Genomic DNA, 23,566 nt, shown 5'->3' on the forward strand with positions numbered 1-23,566 from the left:
CACTGGCTCCGAGTCTCCTTCCTTGCGATGGACACAACAGAAAGCATTTATTTATTTTTCACGTGTATTTTAGTCCACTTCAATGTCACTTGGTCTGCGTTAAAGCTTACCTTAACTCTTAAGTCTTCCAAGATGCTTATCTATACCTTAATCTTTAAAATGATGCTCACTCTGGTACATGAGATAACCAGAATGAACAGTTGACAGTTTCCTCTCTCCATAGACAAAGGAACAGGAATGAGGTGCTCACAAAGGGCAATCTGGGCAGTATCACCAGGGTCTTGAGAGATCCTATATCTTCAGAGCAGATGACTCTTTCTGCTCATGTCTCCTGTCTCCTATTAAGCAAATATATCTTTCCAACTGAAAGTTTCCTTCAAGAATGGAACAAATATAATTTGATAATAGTTCAGAAGCAATACTCAAAAACATTTTGAGAGGGACAGCATAAGAGATAATAGTGACAGGAGGATAGGATAGAGCTTCCGGGTGCAATTCAAGGTGCTAGTTGTCATCTTTAAAGCTCTTCATAGCTTGGGATCAGGCTATCTGAGGGACTATCTCTTGCCGGTCACATTTACCTGACCCATCAGAGCATAGAGGCAGGGAATATTGCGGGTCCCATCCTTGAGGGAGATACACCTGGTGGGACCCAGAAGAAGGGCCTTCTCCATGGTGGCTTCCTCCCTCTGGAACATCATTCCCCCAAAGATTAGACTGGCCCTCACTCTGCTTCTCTTCCAGAAGGCATTGAAGTCCTGGTTCTGCCAGCGGGCCTGGGGAACTCGGAGTGGGATGGAGCCCATTAAATGGCTCGTGTAATCTGCTGTCGCTGGTTGGGGGAGGGGGATGATTTTACTATACTAATTTATATTATTGTTTACTATATTAATTTATATGCTGTAAGCTGCCTTGAGTCACCATGGCAAATAGGCAGCAATACAAGACTAATGAATAAATAAAATAAATAGGGTTCTTTATCGTATGAATCACAAGTACTGAAGACATGATATCATCATTGACTTAAAATGCAAGTGCTCTTAGGCAGGTACAAATACTTATAGTGGAAGACTCGGAGAATTACCTAGCTCAAAGGCCTGGCTTTCATTCGGTTGAAAATGGAGAGAGTAAGATGTATAAGTTTTATAACAGAGCCTCTGGGAGCTGGTGAGAGGGCACTGCTGGGAGAAAGTGTGGACAGTTGACTTGGAATTCCCCAAATGAGAGTATGGTCAGTAGCAAGTTGTGACTGGTTGGAGTGGCTGTTGCCTCCTTCATAGAAGACAGTCTTCCATTTGAAGCAATGTGAAAGGATTGTTCTCCCTTGAAAGTTCCCTTCTTTGAAGGGCTGTGCAGTCCAAAGAGATTTAAAAGTTAAAGTACAAGATGAATAGGCAGCACTGAAAAGCCTTGAAATTTCCCACCATCAATTTACAGGGAACAGGCATTCAGGCCTTGGTCTTTCCCAAATGCTGCTGGGATTTAAATTGCAATACAGTATGAATACAGAGACATTGAAAGAAACAGAAATGTGTTTCGCTGCTATTTCTGAAAACTACAACTTTGGTTGATTGTGATTAAACAGGAGGAGTTTTTGGTCGTCTTAGGGAAGGGAAATGGTTTGGAGTAGGAGCCAAGGGCAGAAATGGTTTCCTTAGTTAATATACATTGATAAGATGTAGGAGAAAAACAATCTGAGCTGGAAGGCAGGGTTAAATGTGTCATCAGCGTGGAGACATTTCATTGTCACAAAAGATCTCCCCAAATTCCACCAACTCTTTATCTAGCAGCAAATTAGCTTCAACCATTAGTTGGCTAGAATGTTGTACTAGAGGTAACAATAATAAATTCTTCTTTCTGTGCTTTGAACTTGAGGAATGTTCCCAGTTTTTGTGCCTGACAATGAAGAGTTATGCTTCTTGCCACTGGCTCAAAAACCAGATGTGAAAAAAGCAGTCTTTTCGGCAAGATCATGCCTTGTTGGCAACTTCAGACGTAACTTCCTAGCAAGTATGCCAATAATCCTGCTCCCATCTTGAAAGGTTCCCAGCCAAGTTTTCATTCTCGCCTGGGAAATATCTGCACTGGTTGTATGCTCCATGCCTGGCTTCTTGCAAGTGTAAAACTGTGTTTCCACTGGCATCCAGCTCTTCTCAATAAAACCAGTGAGGCTGCAACAATTACAAGCATCCATGAAGTATGCCAGTGCCCTCTGGCCTGGAGCTAGAGATTGGCTGCCCTTACACTAGTTCTTCTTAACAAATGGAGCATGCTGTCAATTTTCTAATTGAAGATTGACCTCTAGAGATGTGGGAGGATACAGCTATTCCCTTTTCTCAAACTAGGAGCAGCCAGGGCTGATCTTAGGGAAGGCAGGTGGCTCCCCTCCCTTGCACTCTCAAATGACATCTTGCACAAGCACCATTTGTAGCCTAGTCATTAAAATTCATTGGACTTCAAAAAATCAATTACACTGGGACATTTCATAGATTATAAACATGAATGATGATATCTTCATAATTAATGATTATAACCGAGCAGCTTTCATTGTTTCCTGTCTTGTGGTTGGTCTGATTCTTAATCTATGTTGGTTGCTGATCAGAAACACAAAACCAGATAATAATTCTTCCTGCATCTGGCTGGAAATGGCCATTTAAAATTCCTGATAAAGTTTATTTGCCCTACTTTATATCCCTCTCTAGCCACAGGTGGCAAAATGCATCTGCCAAAGACAACCAAAAATGACAGTAACAGGGGAATTCAGTGCATGCAAACTTTCTGATTGACCTCTCATTGACAATCAGGCTTAGCAGCAGTAAAGTTTGCAGAGCGATGGAAAGCAATCAAACATAGCTTCATGCAAAGCATATTTTGTAAGAAGAGGAGGCAAACATTTTGCGGAGGGGAAGCAAGAACACAGCAAGCGGAGATGTAGTGCAACATGAAAAGAGATTCATCACACATATGGAGTTGCTCAAATGTTCTGGATTGTCCCCCATTCTGGAAATATGTGTTTGCGTGTGTGCACACACACACACACACACACACATAAAACCCCTGTTAAACCAATGTTTGGTTCTATGCTGCAGTTTTTTGTACATTTCCTGCTTTAAAGTGGCAGAAAATTATACCAATATAATTCTGGCTGGGACCCAGAAACCCCTAAAACCCCACTTCTAGAATAGGAGGACTACTGAAAAAGAATAGAAGCAGCAAAGGATGGAGACAAACTGTATAATTAGTGGTATATAATGGTCATAACCAGCATGTCCTTTATGTTACAATAAAAAGGTCAGACTATTGAACACTATGAGTTATGGCACAGGGCTTTGCTGGTGTTTGTGTTCTACATTTACCTCTGTGTTTTTGGTCATTATTCATTTTCACAACTGTCCTTCCTTCTATGCAATCAATGGGCTACATTTTTATCCTTAGCAGGACAGTTAAAAATAAGAAGCTGGCATGTTGAATGCCACCTAGAAAAGTTGAATTTGGTTCCTTCAAAGAGGGAAGAGAGTGGAAAATACACACAGACATGCCCAGGAGATCTTCAGGGCTGTGATATGAGTAGGCTTATGATCACAACTGAGCTCAAAATTTCCATTGCTAAACAAGACAGTTTTTAAATGACCTTTGTCCCATTTTATGACTTTTCTTGCCAAAGTCCTTAATTGAATCACTGCAGTTGTTAAGTTAGTCTAAAGACTCTCCTAGATTAAAATTGCCACCCCTGGCCCCAAGTTCCCCTCATACCCAAACTATCTCTCTGTTATAACTGGCCATTTTTGGAATTTCCTTTTTACTTAAAAAAGAAATAGGATATCTCTGCTTTTCCTGCAGGAGTCTAAGGCTGTGCATTCTGTACTGTATCCTCCACCAATCTATTTCTACAGTATATCAAAAGTTTTGTGAAGTCCAAGCTGACTGACTTGACAGGGTGGAATTCTTCAACATTATGCTACATTGAAGTTTCCTGAAGCCTTCCATGTTTCCCAACAGTATAACCATCCTAATATAATACTGTATATTGCGTATAATATAAAGCAGTTTAGTAGTAGTCAAATAAAAGAATTCTACTCAAGTCATTATGGGGCCAGACTATTTCTTTGTACCTGGAGTGGAGAAAACATTGAACCTAGGAAGACTTTAAATAGGGATGAATTAAGACCCTCAGCAGCAACAGCAGGGACCTTGGGTTTAATTTAGTTGTTTGTCCAGAAGGCTTATTCCATTTGCAATTGTGGATATATAAGACCTGACTGCCCATGTTCAAATAAACACTTTAAGTGAGATCACTACTAATTGCAGCTTGAGCTGCCAAGAAGATTGAAACTGCAAGCCCAGGAAGAAGAAAAGGTGAACCTGTTCATTTGCTTTCTTAAACGTTTTCCAACTGTCACATCAATAATGCACTGAAGAAGGAAAACCTGAAGTAGTATGCTCGGCACACAAGGTAAGATGTCATTTGATTGCTCCTTGGCCATTGCGAGTGTCACATTCCTTTTCATAAAGAGAGGAAGGGAAAGAAAGAAACATCTCAGATGAAACACAAAATAAATTCATGTTCAGATCACCAGGCTGTTTCAAATGCTGGGAGTAAAACAGAAGGGAGATGTTCTCTAAAAGCAAGGGATAAAAAGAGCCTTGTCCAGGGATGGGATTCTACCGGTTCGGCCCAGTTCGGGTCTGAACTGGTAACTCTGAAGATCAGCTGGGAGCGAACCAGTTCTCTCCGAAGATCAAGGTATTTCCTTTTTTTTTCTCCCCACTGATCAGCTGTTTTCCGAAAATCAGCTGTGCTGCACGATTTAGATTAATCAGAAAGCATGAAATCATTAGATTTCTTGCTTTCTAGCTAATCTAAAATGAGCAGCACAGCTGATCCCCATTGTTGTACTGCTTTGCTCAGGAGGCTTCCCTGAGGCCCAGGAGGCAATTTGTTTTTATTTGGCCTATTGGGCCTCAGGGAAGCCTCCTGGGAGCAAAAATGGGGTGCTGGGGGGGGGCTGCACAGCACCCCACCCCTGGCCTTGTCGTAGTCTTTGCATGGCCCATGACACCTCCATCGCTGTTTAATCCTATACTAATGGAATATTGTCTTCATAAACAAGTGACGTAGGCCAAGTGGCCAGGTTTAACCCCTTAATCGGATGGTCCCAGATAGGGAAATACCACTGTGTCCTGATCCCGTCTGCTTCCAGGCATCCTTCGTGCCCTAAAGAATCCCAAGCACAGTCAAGATGTCCATTCCCATTAGGCTATTATTAACTCCTGCCTGAAGGTAATCAAGACTGTCATAGAAGAAATGGCTAGTCCTCTCTCCCTGGATAGTATTCACCGTTATTAACGTAAATGTAAAGTGTAATCATGCATGTAATGAGCATTTAGTTTAATTCTAATATGCTGAAGGGGAAACTCTTCTTCAAGTGAGGGGAGAGAGGGGGAAAAATATCATAAAAAGCAGAAGATACATACGAGTTGCATCTTGAAAGGTTTCCATTACCTTAATTCTAAACAAATATCCTGATCTCTTTGGAATAGTCTAAATACCTCCACCTTTGTCCAAATTGGCTCATCGAATCAATCTATCAGGGGAGCCTAATTTAATCTGTCTGCTTGATTTAAAGGGTGTCTACACAAGGCAGTGTGGCTGTACAGATTTACTCAGCTTATTCTGCTTAAAGCACCATGAACATAGCTTGACAGAACTCAGGGGAGCCATAATAGGAAACCATGATGGAAAAGATGGACATGACAACCGTTGACAGCTTTATCTAGGAGGCAGTGCAAGAAGAAACTAGAATGGGAGACGAGAGAGAAATTCAGAACAGGAGATGAGAGAGAAATTATGAGTTAAATTTGAGCAAATGCTACCACTTAAGCGAGACAAATCTTGAATGCAAACTTACGTTCCGCATGAATAATCAACCAGCCAGAGCATGACTTTAAATAATCTGGGTAGTATAAGGATCTACCCAGTGTGTAGGGAACTGACAACATAGTACATTTAACAGCACCACATTAGAAAGATTGGTGCTGGCTATAATAATCATATAGTAAGAAAGAACAATTTGGAAAAGTTGAGAGATTAGAGATGGCATACAGATAATATTAGAACATAATATGAATGTGCTCAAAGGCATCTTGAAATTTTCCTGCAGTTTGCATTTTTATCTGTATTAAATTATCCACACTTTTTGGACTATTAGACCCTAATGAAGTTGTCCTTCAGTTTCTGTATTTGTTCAGGTTTTGTAGTGGAACTCTTGGCTCGGAAATATACTTCACATTACACATTATTATATTTTTGTATGCCTATTTGGGCCATTGGGAGAGTAAGATAATAATATGTACTCTTAAAAATCACAAAAGGATTCAAAAATAGATGGAGCAAACGTACATTGAATAGATATCATCTGGAAATAAATTATTTCTCTATCCACATCTCTGACAAATACTTTTTTTCCCCAAAGAAATTATTTTTATATGAAAGTAGCCAGGGGGAGTTTATAGATCTACAGGTAATGAGCCTGTGTGCCTCTCTCTCTCTGTGTGTGTTGAATATAGTTCTCATAGTCCATAGAAAGAGGAGAGACTGGCTGTCATACTCAGCCCTGTTGGTCTTCTAGAGGTCTCTAGGCACTCTGATGCATGATGTGCTTTGTTCTGCAAAGTTTCCAAGTTCATCTTAAGACGGAGAGAAAGCTGCTACTCTATATGGCAAAGGGGAATGAATCAGAGGGAATAAACACCAAATCTTTGGAAACCGGAAACAATCAACTCCCGGGTGAAATTAAAACCAGTACCTTGACTTGCCATAATAATACACAGACAGTGCAAATTTATTCTGCCAGTGCAGATCTGGGTTAGGGGTAGGGAAATCACAGCTGTCGAATATTTCAGTACTACACAATTTAAAAAGATCCAAGAGTTACTTTGAGATCAAGAAATGCTCTGGCTTTCCTTCTTATCTATCACAAGGGAGGCAAGGAGAACTTTAATTGCATGACGTGACTTGAAATTTTCCAGTGAGGGTCCTGTGAATTAGAGAAAAATATACTAGTATCCAGGAAATAGAAATACAGTGCACTTGATTATAGGAAGTTATCTTATAGCACGTCCTATTGCTTGTCCAACTAGAATGGTGTACTTATGATTAGGGGCTTCTCATGATCTCAAGAAAAATGCTATTGTCTGAGACTTTTTTTTTCTTGCTGGAAAGCACAATGACTCAACCCAGGACTTTCTACATGCAGAAAATGTGCTCTACCACTGAAGTACTTTACATCAAGAGAAAAAAAAATGGAGGCAGATATAAATCTACAGAACAGGAAGACATGCTGATCCTGCCTGCCCAGCGGACATCATGATGATGCTGATATAAATTTATGGCGTGGTTTAGGGGCCAGAGCAGTGGTGGGATTCAGCCAGTTCGCACCACTTCGGGAGAACCGGTTGTTAACTTTCTGAGCAGTTTGGTGAACTGGTTGTTGGAAGAAATCATTAGGGCAGAGAACCGGTTGTTAAATTATTTGAATCCCATCACTGGGCCAGAGGTAGCTACAACAGTCTAGTACTGGATGGTGACTTGGATCTGGATTGTAAGTGGAAATTGCTTCCTTGTTGCTTCTGTTTTGGAATGTCTTTTTGTCAAAGCATGTTCTGGAATTCCATGGATGGTATGCATTCATCTGTGCTGCACATGTTTTTAATATGCTAAATAAAGCACACTCGTATTTTCTCTTAATTATTATGCTATAGTGAATTTGCCAATATTTGGCATGCATTTATCGGGGGTGGGGGGGAGGAGTGTCAATTTGATCCTCCAATAATCAAAAAGTTCTTAATATTTTTCAGTTTTTGGTTTTGCATTAAAAGTTGACCCATGTCATTTATATATAACCAGCAAGAACTGCAGCCAGGATTACAGATATGTGTTTTTTGCAACAAATCTAATTTTGTACCTTTAAAGGTCATCATCAAGGAAAGGTTCCTCATTTTCCATGTATGTAAAGAGGTGATACACCTCATAAAATAAAAGTGGTGCTGTCCATCTTGACCTAGCAAATCTGGGATGTTGTAAACCCTTTCAGTGTAAAATGCTGTCACCTCTGTTATTGATGATTGCAGTAAATCTGTACTATATTCACTCATGTAAGAAAAATTCTTCTGGCTTTTAAAAAGTGGAGTCCAAGGACAATGTAACCATCCTTGGACTTCCACTTTTTAAATGCCAAAAGACCTTTTCGTACATGAGTGGATATTGTAACTGACATGAATTGCAACTTATTAGGAAAAGACAGGGCAGCTGAAGAGGACCTGCTCTCTGAAACACTTCTTTCTACCATCCCTTTTCCTGACTGAGAAGGTCCTCAAAATCAGACATTGGAAGTGAGATAGTTGTAGATGAAATGAAGGGAGGCACAAGGTGCTCTGCTACCACTTTGTCCATAAAGGATGCTATTGAAGACTTCTCCAAGGAAGGTATTGGATTCTGGTATACCTCTGCTGGCCTCTCAGAATGAGGTACTGAAATGAAAATACTTCTTCAGAGCGGTTGGCTTGAGGATTTCTCAGAACAAAGGCTGAAGAGGACAGTCCTGCTGAAGTTAACTTTCTACCTCAGAGCTGCTATAAATAGATATGTTCTGCGTGATCCATTAAGTTGTGTGATAGTAGTCTCGTTCCAACCCAGAACGGTCCTCATTTTGAGCATGATCTCAGTGAGATTTTTGGTGGAAAGAAAGGGGGTGACAATCAAATGAGATGGACAGTTCCATTGTAGGAAACAGGGACAAATCTGTTGTTTCAGGCTTCCCAAACCTGGTCTCCATCATAAGTGTTGGTTACAACTTCCAAAATCACCACTAAGCTGATTCTAAGGACATTTCTCATGCCTCCCATCTACATCTCTCCCATCTTCTAATCCTTTATCCTACATAGAAGAAGCAGTATAATTTATAATTGAAGGAATCTGGGGAGAAAGCTAAACTTATATGCCATAGCTTAAAAATCACCATGATTGGATTGACATAGTATGCGAAGTTCAAACCAAAGAAATTCATTATGACTTAGCATGATACGTGAATCCTATCAATGTGTGGTTTTGCAATTTTTTTTAATCCTATCTATTATAGTTTGATGGCTCAGACACTTTGTAGAAACCTTGACTTTTAAACTGGAAGTATTTTGTAATGTGTTGAATCTGATTGGTCAGAATCGGATTTCTGGTTCTTATTTTTAAAGGCCTGTTACTAATTCCTCTTCTATGACCACATATTGAGGCAAAGGGTATCTGGCAATGTGAACTGAAAATAAAGACTCCTGTCACACATGAAATTATTTTTTTTTATGATCTTGGAACAAGATTCCTTTAATTAAAGCTCTGAACAAACGACAATCTGTGCTAATCTTATTCTCTGTTATATTTTTGGCTTTGATTATTATGTATGTGTTTTGTATGCATAGATAAGAAAATGTGTTTAGAAAATACAGTCTGTGATTTTAAATAATATCTCATTGTTCCAGAAACATTGCTGTCTGTGGATAAAGTTGTTAAATCCTTGCCAATTTCATTGCTAAATAAAACTTCCCAATCATTTTTATCTACTTGGTGCCATATATGTTTCAGTGCCAAGTATCCAAATTGAAGGCTTATAAAAATTTTAAAATTACAGTAATTTAAAATCATGACTGCTAGTGCTTACCCATGCTGGAATTCATCTGTTTCTTTAGGCAGAGAAGTTTGGAAGAGTAAGAGACCTAATTGTCTATTTGTGGTTCAATTTCAAAGCAGCTCAGAAATCAGCAGATGCCTGCAATTCAGCTGTGACAGAGCTAATTTGTATTTATCATAAAGCAGAATGTAGGAGAAACAAATCTATTCCTTGGAGAATGTGCCTGGTATTTAATGGCTATCATGTGCATTAAAAATTGAAAAAGACAACAATTCTGTCTTTTTGGACTAACTTATACTGGCTGTGCTCAGGATAGTAAATGAAACAGAATCCAAGGAAGGAACCATATATTTCAATGTCCTCTTTCAGGCTTTTGCCCACATGACTTACTCTCACTCAAAACACAAGATAGTTGTAATTCATTAGCATATTATAGTTATCAGTAGTCAGGATTGTTATCTTGTGTCTTTTCTATGCAATCATCCCTATGGCAGAAATGCTTCTATCAGCTACAGCACTGTTTTTTCAGTCTGGGCCACTTTAAGCCTTGTGGACTTCAATTCCCAGAATTCCCCAGCCAACTATTCTGGGAATTGAAGTCCATAGTCTTAAAGTGGTCCACGTTGAGAAATACTGTGCTACAAGATAATCCTGTTTTGCATGCCTAGTTTTGCCTGCCTAGGGAAAAACAGCTGATTATTTCCTATCCTAGCACTCATAGTTCAAATCAAAAGTTTGCACTTTCTATTGTCAGCAAAACTTCCCTTAAAGTGTCTCAGTACCAATAGACATTCGATTAAGGACTTGACTGAATGGCTGGATTCATGTATATGACCCTAAGTCAAGCCTGGGCTTTATTGTTCTGTTAATTGTTCAGTCAGGAAAAAAAATAAACATCCTCACATTAATTTGACCAAAGTTACATTTTAATTTTCCAGCATTCTATGATAATAAACCTGGCAGCTGGCGGGAACTGAATCATTCCTTCTGTTGCCTCAGTTTATATGCTGTTAGTGTATGCTCTGTTTATATTCATAGCAAAATTTTGTTGGAGGATTCCTTAATTTTCTCAAAACTTTCATTAAAATGGATGATTATCTGGACACTGACATTGACATTTGTAACTTGTAAAAAATGTTGTATAAACCCACCTAGGCAGGCTAATAATGTTGCAATTATAAGAGAGAGGGGGGAGGGAGGGAGGAAAAGGTGGGGAGAGGGAGAGAGAATGAGAATTCCCCTAGGTCACCCAAGCAGGACTGGAAATAGCACTAGCACTTAGGCTTATATTCCACTTCACAATGGTTTACAGCCCTCTCTAAGTGGTTTGCAGAGTTAGCATATTGCCTCCAACAATCTAGGTTCCCATTTTATCAACCCTGAAAGGGTGGAAGGCTGAGTCAACCTTGAGCCGGTCAGGATCAATCTCCAGGCTGTGGACAGAGTTTTGCCTGCAATACTGCATTTTCACCACTGTGCTACCAAGGCTCCTGTTCTCCATCCCGGTGCCCTAAACCAGTGGTCACCAACTAGTGGTCCACAAGAAAATTTTGGTGGTCCGCAGAAAAATTATTTGCATTTTTTATATAGCACTAAAACAGAGGTGCTCAAACTACGGCCCCTGGACCGGATATGTGCAATGAATGTTTGTGTTGCTGCAGACAGTCTCCCCCTTTGGGGTCTTTTTGTGCAGGTTGGAGGGAGGCAGAAATTCCAGCTTGGCATCTTCTTCAGCCTTCTGGTTCAGGGCTTTGAGCGAAGGCTGGAGGAAAGTGCTGCTGGTGGCAAAGAGCTGGAGGGCCTTGTTCCAGTGGACTGCATCGTGGCCTGGAACTGGCTGACCATCTCTGCCCACTGAGCCTCCAGGCATTGGTACCTGGCCTTGCACTCCCACAGGTCTTCCTTCTGCTTGGAAAGCCTTGCTCTTGGTCCTCAGTGAGGTGTTTCTACTGAGCCTCCTTCTTGATCAGATCCAATTTGAACTGAGCCACTGTTTTGCCAACTCTTTCTTGTGGTGGCTGCTTAGCTCCAGCAACTGATTCCTGTTGGGGCCCTAAGGAACCCAGGTGGGCAGGCAAGGAATGGCTGGGAGGAGAGGGGCAAGTAGAGGCCAGCGAGGTGCCCCTCGACGTGAGTAACATCAAGTTGGCCATGCCCACCCAGTCACATGACCATCTAGCTACGTCCCCCTAGCCAGTCATTAGGTAGATCATATTAGTGGTCCGCAGGATTTAAAATTATGAATTTAATGGTCCCTGAGGTCTGAAAGGTTGGTGACCCCTGCCTTAAACTATTTCCCCAAACTGGCTCATTGTGCTACCTACTGTGGTTTTCATGATCAATTGTGGAGAACTTATGTCACAAGAGTACAGCAGGGAGTGGGAGAGGAGGAGAAAGGCTAGGGTGTCTAATGATGCCAAATGATAAAATGCATGTTGTAATATCAAATGGAATCTCTGTATTATTATACGAGTATTGTGGTGTTGTGATGCACATTTTATCATTCTCCCCACATCTGCCTTCATAGACATTTATGACCAGGAACCATGAATTATTTCCAGTTTTTTAAACCTATGATTTTGAAATTGTAAATATTACTAATGTTAAAACTATGTAAGATTGACCTAATGAATGGCAAGTTTGGTGCTAACTCCGTCTGTAATCTCAGAATATTCTTTAAAATCTTAATGAAAAAAATCAACTGACATGGTCAAAGACATCACAATAATGTTTTAATCCTCCATCATGCTTCAGTTGCCGTTTTATGATTTGCTTAATCTGAGAGTCTTTTCATAATCAAACATAAATGAAGATACTTCTCAATTTCTTCATATCATTTAAAATATTCAAAATATATTTCCAATAATTTTTACATAAGCTTCTTTAAATTCCTGTAGAGAAGTCATACCTCGGAGACAGTATGGTTCATCAGACTTTATGATGAAGAAGGCTGGCACTAAAAACTTGAGGGACAAGTTTTTAAAAAATACAATGCCTGTTTGGTTTACTGGTTAAGACATCAGCTTAGAAGCCAGGGGACTGTGAATTCTGGTTACAGTTAAGCATGAAAACCAGTTGGGTGACCTTGGGCCAGTCACCCTCTCTCAGCTCAACTCAGCTCACAGGTTGTTGTCATAAAAATAGGAGGAACCCATTTTTGTGTTGAAAAGGAACACAAGCAAAAGAACAGAGAAAAAAATGTATGTTATGGCAGTAGTATCTACACCTCCTTAGAAAGCCAAAGTAATGAAGTTGGCATAGAACATGGGGTTAAAATTATGAGAGATTTGAGGGAATTTTTTTGAGCCTGGGAATCTGGAGAGACATTTGCAGAACAATGTAGAACCAGAAGAGATGGACCATCCATTTGTAAGCCAACAAAGAGTGAGAGAGACCAAAGGCATCAAGGACAGCCAGTCTTAATACTTGCTGGTAAAAGCAAGGCTTAAATATGCATCTTCTTTTCAAGAGTGTTGATGGCAAATGTAAAATCAGATACAGGTGGCCTTCAACTTGCAGCAGTTCTTACAGACCATTCAAAGTTACAACAGCACTGGAAAGTGACTTATGACCATTTTTCATCCCCATGGTCACATGATCAATATTCAGATGCTTGACAACTGACTCATATGTATGTATGATGGTTGCAGTGTCCCAGAGTCATGTGATCATCTTTTACGACCTTCTGACAAGCAAAATCACTGCGGAAGCCAGATTCAATCGACAACCGTATTACTAACTTAACAACTGCAGTGATTCACTCAACAACTGTGGCAAGAGAGGTTGTAAAATGGGGCAAAATACACTTAACAACCATTTCACTTAGCAACAGAAATGTTGGGTTCAATTGCGGTCATAAGTCGAGGACTACCGGAATTTTATTTCTTCACACTGGCTGACAAGTGAAGCCAGCAATACCCAGGGTTGTTACTGCTTAGTTACTACAGTTCTTTCCTTTTCCTACAGTGTCATGGGATACCGTGTATTTGGATTTTAGTGTAGGCTTCCCAAACGTTAAAGGGTTGACTGTTATTTTGGTTGTTATGCATCTTTTGATGAAAATGGCTCATTTTCATACCATTGCATTGTTTTAGCATATGCTTTCCAGTACAGCGTATGTGTGCACCTTCAAGCCACTGTTAACTGATTTTCAGGATTCCCACCAGAGGTGGTATTCAGTAGGTTCTGACCAGTTCTGGAGAACCGGTAGTGGAAATTTTGAGTAGTTCAGAGAACCGGCAAATGCTACCTCTGACTGGAGATTTTACAGTGTCCTTCCCCTGCCACGCCCACCAAGCCATGCCCACAGAACCAGTAGTAAAAAAAAAAATTGAATCCCACCACTGGTTCCCACCATGTAGCTGCTGATATTAGCCTGGTAGTTTTTCATTTAAAACAGCTATCCTCGATGAATATCTTCCTAATATCTCACTGGTCTATGTCCACTGTTCTCCATAGACTCTTCCAATTTGAAGGGAACTTGTTTCGATGCCAGACACAGAAGGAGTTTGACACCCCGCTCTATATCTTTGATACTAGAGACTGCTGAGAGGAGGGATGTCTGCCTTAATCCCTATGATACCTAGAATCTTATTGCATTCCCATGACATAAGGCTAGAAGGGAGCCCATTTTCTACAATCCTTCCTCTCCTGGCTATGAGGAATGGGGACCCGATTTCAATTGCCTGACTCCTTGTTTTGGGATGGGAAGGGACCTCTGTGGTTACTGAGGAGGAGGAAGAAGGCAGAGACTGGGGATAGGGAGAAATTTTCTGAATCTGAGAATAAGAAAGAACCTTGGGAAACAATGCAATAATAGACAGACAGTCTATTCACCCAGTATGTAATAAACATATAGGTAGTCCTCATTCAACCAAGAGAGCAAGAAAGGGGATTAAAGGCATCATGAAAATGGAATAAGTGATAGACCCCCCAGGGAATGGTACATTTAGTAGCCTAGAGAGGATGTTAGAAAAGTCAAAGCTTAAAATGATTTGTAATTGGCAAAGGATGCCAAGAACTGCAAAAAGGATTCCATCAAAATGAAAGAATGAAAAATAGGGAAGCTGACAAAAAGAAATGTTGAATGGCCAGCATTCTTATATGAAAGTCATCTATATTATTGGTATTTAACTTTCACATTGGTTCTGCTATCATAGAACTGTGTTAGGTGATCTCGCCAATCACCTAATTTTATTCTATTTTTGTTCTAATTCCTGCCCTTTCTGATACAGAGGTACTCTGTCTCAGTGATTGACTGAATCTCATCCAAAAAACTTTTTGACAGCAAGTTTGATATGAAGTGATATAGATGAATATCAATTATCCCACATGAAGTTAGCATGCTATTTCATATAATTTCTGTATAGGAAATCTATCATATTTTGAGGATTTACACATTTATATTACAATTAAAAAATACAAAATCAAAGCATTATTTCAAGTGAGTAATGAAAGCATTTTAAAACGGATTAAAGTTTGCAAAGATTGTCTCAACTTACAATTCTACAATGGATTTATAGTGATTTACAACATATTATTATACACATTTAATTGTAAATAAGTTTTATTTAATTTGAAGAATCCTTTGTGGGATAGAGATAGATGTGTGCGTGTGTGCGTGTGTGTGTGTGTGTGTGTGTGTGAGAGAGAGAGAGAGAGAGAGAGAGGGAGGGAGGGAGGGAGAGAGAGAGAGAGTAGGTAGATGATAGATAGATGAGAGGAAGGGGATAAAGGGATAGAGATAGAGAGATGATAGACAGAGAGCCAGACACAAGTGTGCTTTACATATAAAACTTATAAAAATTACTCCAGTAGCCTGATGGAGGCAGAATATCTAAAACTACTTTATAATTACCTTTTAAGAAGGTACCATTCCAGCAATTTGGATGCATTTATTCAGCTGACATACAGGGGAACAATAACTTAGTTTGCTCATTCCCTCTGAAGATATTCGATGAGATCATAGCATCAGAAAGAAATCTGTCCAATCACTATCTTATTTTTTTTTAATGCCTCTCAGACTTAACTCCAGTATTTGCAGCCCCTTTATAGCTTTGTTTTCCTGGTAACAAGGCCAATCATGTTTTTATTGCTTGATGTTTCGTGTTCATTTCCTTTATCAGCAAGTTCTTCTGGGTCTGTGCTAATGTAGAAATATCCCATGATGGAGAAAATAACAAAGACGATAAAAAGGAGCATGGCAAAAAGGATAAATTCAGCCCACTGGAGAAAGAAAAGATTAAACAAAGCATTACTTCCATTATTTATTTGCTTACAACACTTATGTCCTGCTCTTACTGATAATACAGTGCAAAAATATTTCACTTCTGACACATTTGCCTGAACTTGTAAATTGTACAGAAGGGGAAAGTCTGCCTACAAATTATCTGGGAGATGTAATCAGAATCTGGGCTGTGGGAAGATGTACATGTATCTCTGGAATGATTAATGAAATTCTGTAGATATAGAACAATACCTGTAGTATGTTGTTAGTAAATGATATTGTAATGTTAAATTTTTTCCACTATAAAACAGACAAAAGTAATTTATCTGGGGTTGCTGATCAGAGTCCTTTAACTTCAAGCACTTTATACAACCAAGCCTGTTTAACTTCAGCGTTATAACCCCATTGTGGGTTTTCACCCTCTCTCATCTCATCTCACAGGGTTGTTGTTGTTGTGGGGAAAATAAGAAGATGAAGGTGCATTGGATATGTTTTGCCTCCTTGAGCTATTTGTAAAAATAATAAAGATAGGATCAAATAAATAAACCAACTAACTAACTAAATAATGCAGATTATTTTCAGGATCAAAAGAATGTTGTATTGCAATTCAAATGTATAACTCCGCAAACTTTTTTTTTCCAGACTTGATTACTGAGAATATCCTTTCATGAAGAACATTTAATGTCATGAAATGTCTTGGCAGGATAATCTATTGAGCTCAATCCCTTTTCCTTACACTGTAAAACGACTTCTTATTAACTGGTTTATTTTGCAGAACAAGTTGATGGGGTGAGGATAGGTTTATTTAACTCCGGTGATGCTAGAGTTCTGAGATAATTCATTAACTTGGAGCAAAGCAGCATGGGAAAATCTGGCTAGAAGAACATTTCAACATTTGTAGATTGGTACTAAAAGCAGAGGATACACACCAGAGGTGGTAATCAGCAGGTTCTGACCAATTCTGGAGAATTGGTACCGGAAATTTTGAGTAGTTCAGAGAACTGGCAAATACCACCTCTGACTGGCCCTGCCCCATCTATTCTCTGACTCCCAAGTCCCAGTTTATCGTCTGGGTCTTCTTTTGTTGCCCTGCACAGGAAAATGGAGCTGGAAAGCAGGTTAATGGGGTGGGGAGGGAATGGGATTTTGCAGTAACCTTCCCCCAGGAGTGGGGAGGAAGATTTTATAGTATCCTTTCCCTGGAGTGGGGTGAAAATGGAGGATTTGCAGTATCCTCCCCCTGCCATGCCCACCAAGCCACACCATGCCCACCAAGCCACACTCACAGAACTGGTAGTAAAAAAATTTGAATCCCACCACTGATGCACACATATGAACATATGTGTCGGTATGCTAGCCTATATTTTGAAAGACTACCCCCTAAATACCACATCTCCAATGGCTGTATTAGAAACCCACATTTTCCAACTTGAGCTAAGGAATTTCCCAGGAGAAATACTGAGATAAATTTCTCTGCTCCTCTTTAAGCAATAATTGACCCAAGATGGATGATCTATATCTTGGAGAACCTCAAGTGGCCATCAGCCATCTTTTTAGGACTAATCTGGTCCCTTCTGATCACAGTTGTTAAAAACTGAAAGGAGTCTTATTTACTGTACATGCAAACAACAGCTCGCCCACACATACACATTTCCTTCTCCCACTTTTCTTTCTTGCAGCCTTGTTTACTTCCTGCACTACCCTCCTTTTAGGTCATTTAGATAGGTCATTTAAAAAGAAAGAGAAAGGCCCACCATTTTATTAGTGGATGGGTTAAAGAAACAGGAAGGAAGGGAGGGAGGGAGGGACTGTTTCACCAGTTCACCAGTAGACTGATTAAATAATAATTCACCATTTCTCTGGTCCAGCAACAAAATGGCTGAAGAGAGCATTGACCAGTGACCAGAGAAACAAACTGTCAAGGCATTGCCTATAACAAATGAAGCACAGCAAATGGATTGTAAAATATTGCTTGTGCTGGCAGAGATTGGAAAACACTACTTTGAAATGAAACGTGAAAAGATTAGAATATTAAGAGCAACACTGTTTATTCCTGCTTTACAAATTAAAAAAAGAGAAAACTTTCTTTTGTAACTCCCAAATGGTTAGGATATGCTATTAAATAGGAGAAACAGTTTCAGGTGGGCAATAATAATTTCTTTCACATGAAATCACATGAAACAATGTCAAAGATCACATCAAGGATATTTTTGGGATAATTTAGGGCTGTTATATTTAAGCAACAAATATTCAGTTGATCCCTAGATTGCAGCAAAGATATATTTTAGCATTAGCATTTCTGCTCTCTAGTAATTTTCTTGATTTTTGCATCCAGTTATGGTAACTATAAATAGAAATACAAACGAGTTTAGCAGTTCTCATCAGAAAACAGAATTTTGTGCTGGGAGCTGTCCAGGGGTGGGATTCAAATTTTTTAACAACTGGTTCTGTGGGTGTGGCTTAGTTGGTGGGTGTGGCTTGGTGGTCATGTGACTGGCTGGGCGTGGCCAATTCAATATCACTCACATCGAGGCATGCATCTCCTCACCTGGCCTCTCATGACTGTGGGGATGCTGCAACAGTCGTAAGTGTGAATAAATGGTCATAAGTCACTTTTTTCAGTGCCATTGTAACTTTGAATGGTCACTCCAAACAAGCAAAGTACCAGCAAAGGAGGGGGGAAAAACTCCAGAGATGTTCCTGAGACAGGAAATCTAGTCCTGCCAAGAATGTAATAAGGGTTAATGGAAAGGCAGTTTCTGTAAGCAACACCAGAATGTTTCCTTCCTGCCTTCCTTACAGGATTAGGCCAGTAATTTCTTCTAACAACCGGTTCTCCAAACTGCTTAGAATGTTAACAACCGGTTCTAGCAAATAGGTGCGAACTGGTAGAATCCCTCCTACCAGTGGAGCTGTCTCTTTGAAGGGTAGCAGTATATCCAGAAATGGGCAAAAATCTAGTGTGCATGGAGTGTTTGTTCTGCAAAAGAATTTTCACAGGCTGGAAAATGATTGTGTAAGAATCTGATTCTGCAATTTAGGAGAATTTTGGTGGCCTTGACACACATGTAAATTGGCTCTTAGAAGTCTAGAACAATTTATTGAAAATAAAAGATAAAGGAGATAGAGTATTACTTAATATGGGATAGGTTTTATCAATGGTTAGAGATAAGAGGTAGAAATTAGATGAAGAAAGAGTATTGTTATGTTCAAGTAAAACATGAATGTTGTTTATAACTATAAGTATGCTAATGTAATCAATAGCTAATATAGTTAGCTATATGGTTACAATCATTTTGTTGTACTATTGCTATCAGTATATATGTTACTATTTCTTTTGTTTTGTTTTGTAAAATGGTATGCCCGGACAATACAGTGTAATCAAAATACTTATATATAAATTTTAAAAAACTTGACTTAAAAAAAGAAAAAGTCTAGAACAATTTTTTATCTTGTTTTTAGTTTCATTTATATTTGGTCCATATAGGAACTATATCAGGATTGTCAAACTCGATTTCAAACTCGATTTCATTAAGGGCTATATCAAGAATTTTGTTTGACCTCAGAAGGTCAAGGTGAGCCTGGCCAGGGTGGGGTGCCTGTGTTGGCCTGAGTGCTCTGCCAGTGAAAAGCTCTGTTTTCAGTTGAGCTGGCCTCCTGCAACCCTTTGCCAATGAAAACAGAGTTTGGCGGGGCCACGTGTGGCCCTTGAAAGCAACATTTTCAGCTGAGACGGCGTCCTGAAACCCTCTGCCAATGAAAATGGAGCTTGTGAGGGCTGCATGCGGCCCTACAGAGCTCCATTTTTGCAGGCAGAGGCACTGCAGGCCTTTGCTGTTTCCAGGGCAGTCCTCTGGGCTAGATCTAAGCATCTCGTGGGCTGAATCCAGCCCCTGGCCCTGAGTTCACCCTTGATTTATATGAAGTGTTATTATTTTTTTTACCGATAAACACCCATTATTACGGGCACTAACTGAAAGAAATGGGTAGTGGATAGTCAATCCTGGCTCTAAGGTGGGTTGTTGTTTTTTTTGAGAGTGGGTACAGCTAGAAGTGGAATTAACAGCATTCAATTGTAACATCTCCTTTCCTGCTTTATTAGGTAATTGCTCATTTGTTCAATGGCCTTTCTCTCTCATCTGTGCAGGTTAATCAGCCACTATTGTGATACCTTTCTTCCTCTCAGTATAAGTTACTTACAAAGTTATTTCTGCATTTATGACATATCTTTGGAAGTCAAGTGTCTTGATCATGCTTTTTAGTGTAGACAATCAGTCTTTCTGCCTGACAATTTTAATTTGGTTATTATTCTAAGAATTTGATTTCCATTGTGTGCACTATTACCTGCCTATGTTCTAGAGAATACTGATTTGTTAGATATGTGGATATGTGCACACACTATATCAAAGCTAATTCTGTCCTCACCAACTCAATGGCCCAGTTTTATAGTATAGTAGTCCTGTGACAAATATGGATAGGGCCCTACGAAAGGCATAACACATTAATCTGTGATTAATTTAGCTATGGCTCATTCAGTTGATCCAGTTGATCCAAGATAAATCCATTTAGCTTGGAATTACACAACAAATTAAACAGTTAATTCCATGAGTTGGTTTTATGTAAACATGTTCATCTAAAACAGGGGTGTCAAACTCGCATCAATATGGCGGCATCATGTGACATATCAGGACTTTCCCCCCTCTTTGCTAAACTAGGCATGGGCATGGTCAGTGCATGACGCATCTGGCCCGTGCACTGCAAGTTTGACAGGCCTGATCTAAAATATGGTTGGCTAATTTGCAATTCAGAATGTTTTATGAGAATCCTGATAAAATAGCCGAAGTGTTTGCTCCTGTATTTTAACATTGAGTGAAGGAAGAGGTGTTTGGGCAAGGGAATCTTTTTCATTTCTTGCAACACGGTCACAAAGATAAGGAACTTCCAGCTGATATGTTGGCTATCTCTCTTGGAATAATCAAGCTAGTGAGTATAAACATGTACCAGTTTGTAAGAAAGGTAGGAAGAGTCTGATGAAATGCATTGTTGAAAAGGACATGAAGGAACAATGAAGTATACCCATCTAACTGTGGGTCTGAGGGAAATGGGTTAACGTCTTTGTTCAGTTGTGAAACTCACTAAGTGATCAACCTCCTGGCCTACTCATATTTTCTCGCTGCAAGAGAAAAAATGTGATAAATTTATTTCAAGGAACTGAGTAATATATGCTAGTCATACCTGTACCAGAGGTGCAGACTGGGCAACAATGAGCACAATCATATTTCCAAAGGCCACAGTTAACAACCAGCCAGCTTGCAACACAGATTTCATATTAACAGGAGCCTGAAAAGTAGAAGGCATAAAACATTCTTAAATTTTTTGGAAAATTGGTGTTCAATATTCCCATTCAGTACTACCCTGGGACCAGCCCACCTCCTTTGTCAAAGAGGAACACATTGTGGTTCTGAGCCCATGGCCCCTTCAGCATTCAATAATTCCTACAGTCAAATATGCCAATGGATTCAGTGGGAGAACAATTACCATTCTAGAACATTGTTAAGTGATCTGTTCATACTAATCAGGAGAATGATGGCTCACTTATAATATCTTTGATGCTACAGTTTGATGCTACAGTTATTGAGGGATGAAGATATGTGGGTGAATTCATTTCAAACCATTATCAGAATATGGCAACCTGAGAAGAGGAGAATTCTGAGACTCAGCACATTGTTTTTCTCCCCTCTGACAATGTTCACATTAGCAGTATTCCCCTACCTATATCCAGTGAGGATTCTCTTTATAATCTCATAGGTTCTGCAACAAAAGTCTTGGAAATACGTGAAATTGAAAAAAAAAAATCCTAGAATTGGGGAAATCTAACACAGCCTCTGAATCAATTTGTCCTTTATTTTGCTTTTTCATTGTCCCAGGGTAAAACTGGATGTCTAAGATAAGTTGTTTTAATGTTTTATGGCTACTTTATTTTATTTATTGCTGGCATCCAGATTGCTAAATTGTTATGTAAATAAACTGATTTCTGCTTGCCAGAAAATTGCAAAGTGTACATGTTTCCAATGATCAAGTACATCAAGACAGGTCCATCTTTTGGCCTAGCTACCCAGCGCTATTCAGACTAACAGTAGCTTCCTGGAGTCTCAGGTAGAGTTGGTTTGTTCCTCTCATCTCCTGGCTTTGCTCCTTTTTAAAAAAGTTGGATACACCTGGATTAAATGTGGGATAGTTAAAGCATTTACTCTGCCCCTGCCACTTTGCCACTACATCTGTACGAACTGATCCACAAGTATGTCAGCACAATGAAACACTGTGATTAAGAGAACATTTGAGAGAAAGAGCACATGGCCCAACAAAAACCTGCTCCCAATTATCTTTCCTGCCATGTGGTTATAAGCCTTGCGTATTTCTATTTTTTTAAAAAAATTGAAAGGATTATTCGGGATTACTTAGCATAAAACAGATTAGTTTTTCCAATTGTGTAATAAATTGTAAGTCACCTATTGTGACAGTTGCTAATATTTCTCCTGATTCCTGGAACATAGAAGGTTATTCCAAGAGGCTATTGTTCCTACTGGACTTGTAATTTCTATCTATTTCACCTTATTTATACTTCAAAACCTAGTTTGCCATTTTTTAATCAGATCTCAATTTTTTTTATTCGAAGTGTTCATCTTTTATGATCCACAGAGTATCTCCTTTTCTTCTTCTTCTTTTTTTTAAAAAAATACCTTATTTGACATCAAAACAGAACACCAGCAAATTACCATGTTTGCACACAATCAATACTGCTATATAAAGCCACTCCTCATTAGTAAGTTTGTCATTCAGCAAAATGGCCTAAGCAATCCACATGACTGAGAGAAACTCTGCAAAAATCACCTCATCTCATTCAGATAAAGTTTCCTTTATCTGAATGAGATGAGATAAATGCATGCTTACATGCTGGAGTAAAAGATATTACTTTTACTCCAGCATATAAGTTTTTGTCAGTCATAAAAATGGTGACTTAAGCACATTTACACACATTTGGATGCAGAACATTAGTCGGAAAATTATTTTTTTACAACTGTTCATTACCATTTATTATCCTTGTATCTACAACCATCACTAACTGAAGTAGTTACTAAATGAGGAGTGGCTATGTTGTTCTTAGGAGCAAGATAAATAGAAAGAATAGCTCTGAGTAGAAAATAACTAAGGCGGCTAGAAAGAAGATAAAGTGGATATTGGCTGAAGTCCAGCTGGAAGAAAGGGAAGGGTTAAACTATAACATCTAAGAAAAATATACTCTATTAAAAAGGAACATGGATGGGTAAATGTGGGCAAACAAGATAATTAAACCCACCCTGAGTCATTTAAATGGAACAATGGATGCCATATGGAAGATGAGAGCATTGTAAAGCAACTCACCTTCTCAGAGTATTGAATAGAATAGAATAGAATAGAATAGAACAGAACAGAACAGAACAGAACAGAACAGAACAGAATAGAATAGAATAGAATAGAATGAGTTGGAAGCAGAGGTGGGATCCTACCGGCGTGACAACTGGTTCAGGGAGTATGCGCTACCGGCTCCAGTGAGATTTACTTTCTCCAGCTGACGAGCAGCACTCAGCAGTGCTGCGCAAAGCAGCTGAGGAGGTAAAAGCAT

At 39.4% G+C, this 23,566-nt stretch overlaps 1 protein-coding gene across 10 annotated transcripts in view; it reads right to left on the reverse strand.

Annotated features, from left to right (window-relative positions):
- Positions 1 to 5,373: 5,373 nt before the first annotated feature.
- SLC15A2 (solute carrier family 15 member 2) overlaps positions 5,374 to 23,566 on the reverse strand; it is a 105,841-nt gene continuing 87,648 nt past the window's right edge. For 7 of the 10 annotated variants that reach the window (XR_015746564.1, XR_015746566.1, XR_015746565.1 and 4 more), the window contains 2 exons: positions 21,139 to 21,243; positions 15,559 to 15,902 (listed from right to left, as the gene is read on the reverse strand). Coding sequence is in view for 7 of the 10 variants with exons in the window: in XM_087950225.1 (XP_087806351.1) it covers positions 15,726 to 15,902; positions 21,139 to 21,243 (282 nt within the window). In the remaining 3 variants the exon portion in view is untranslated. Of the gene's footprint in view, positions 7,038 to 15,558; positions 15,903 to 21,138; positions 21,244 to 23,566 lie in introns of those variants that run through there. The other 3 variants (XM_087950228.1, XM_087950229.1, XM_087950226.1) reach the window with 3 other exon arrangements.

Source organism: Notechis scutatus, chromosome 1, assembly GCF_049901735.1.
Source record: "Notechis scutatus isolate UNSWTSFEM ecotype Mainland chromosome 1, rNotScu1.2, whole genome shotgun sequence".
In the NCBI taxonomy this organism is placed as follows: Eukaryota; Metazoa; Chordata; class Lepidosauria; order Squamata; family Elapidae; genus Notechis; species Notechis scutatus.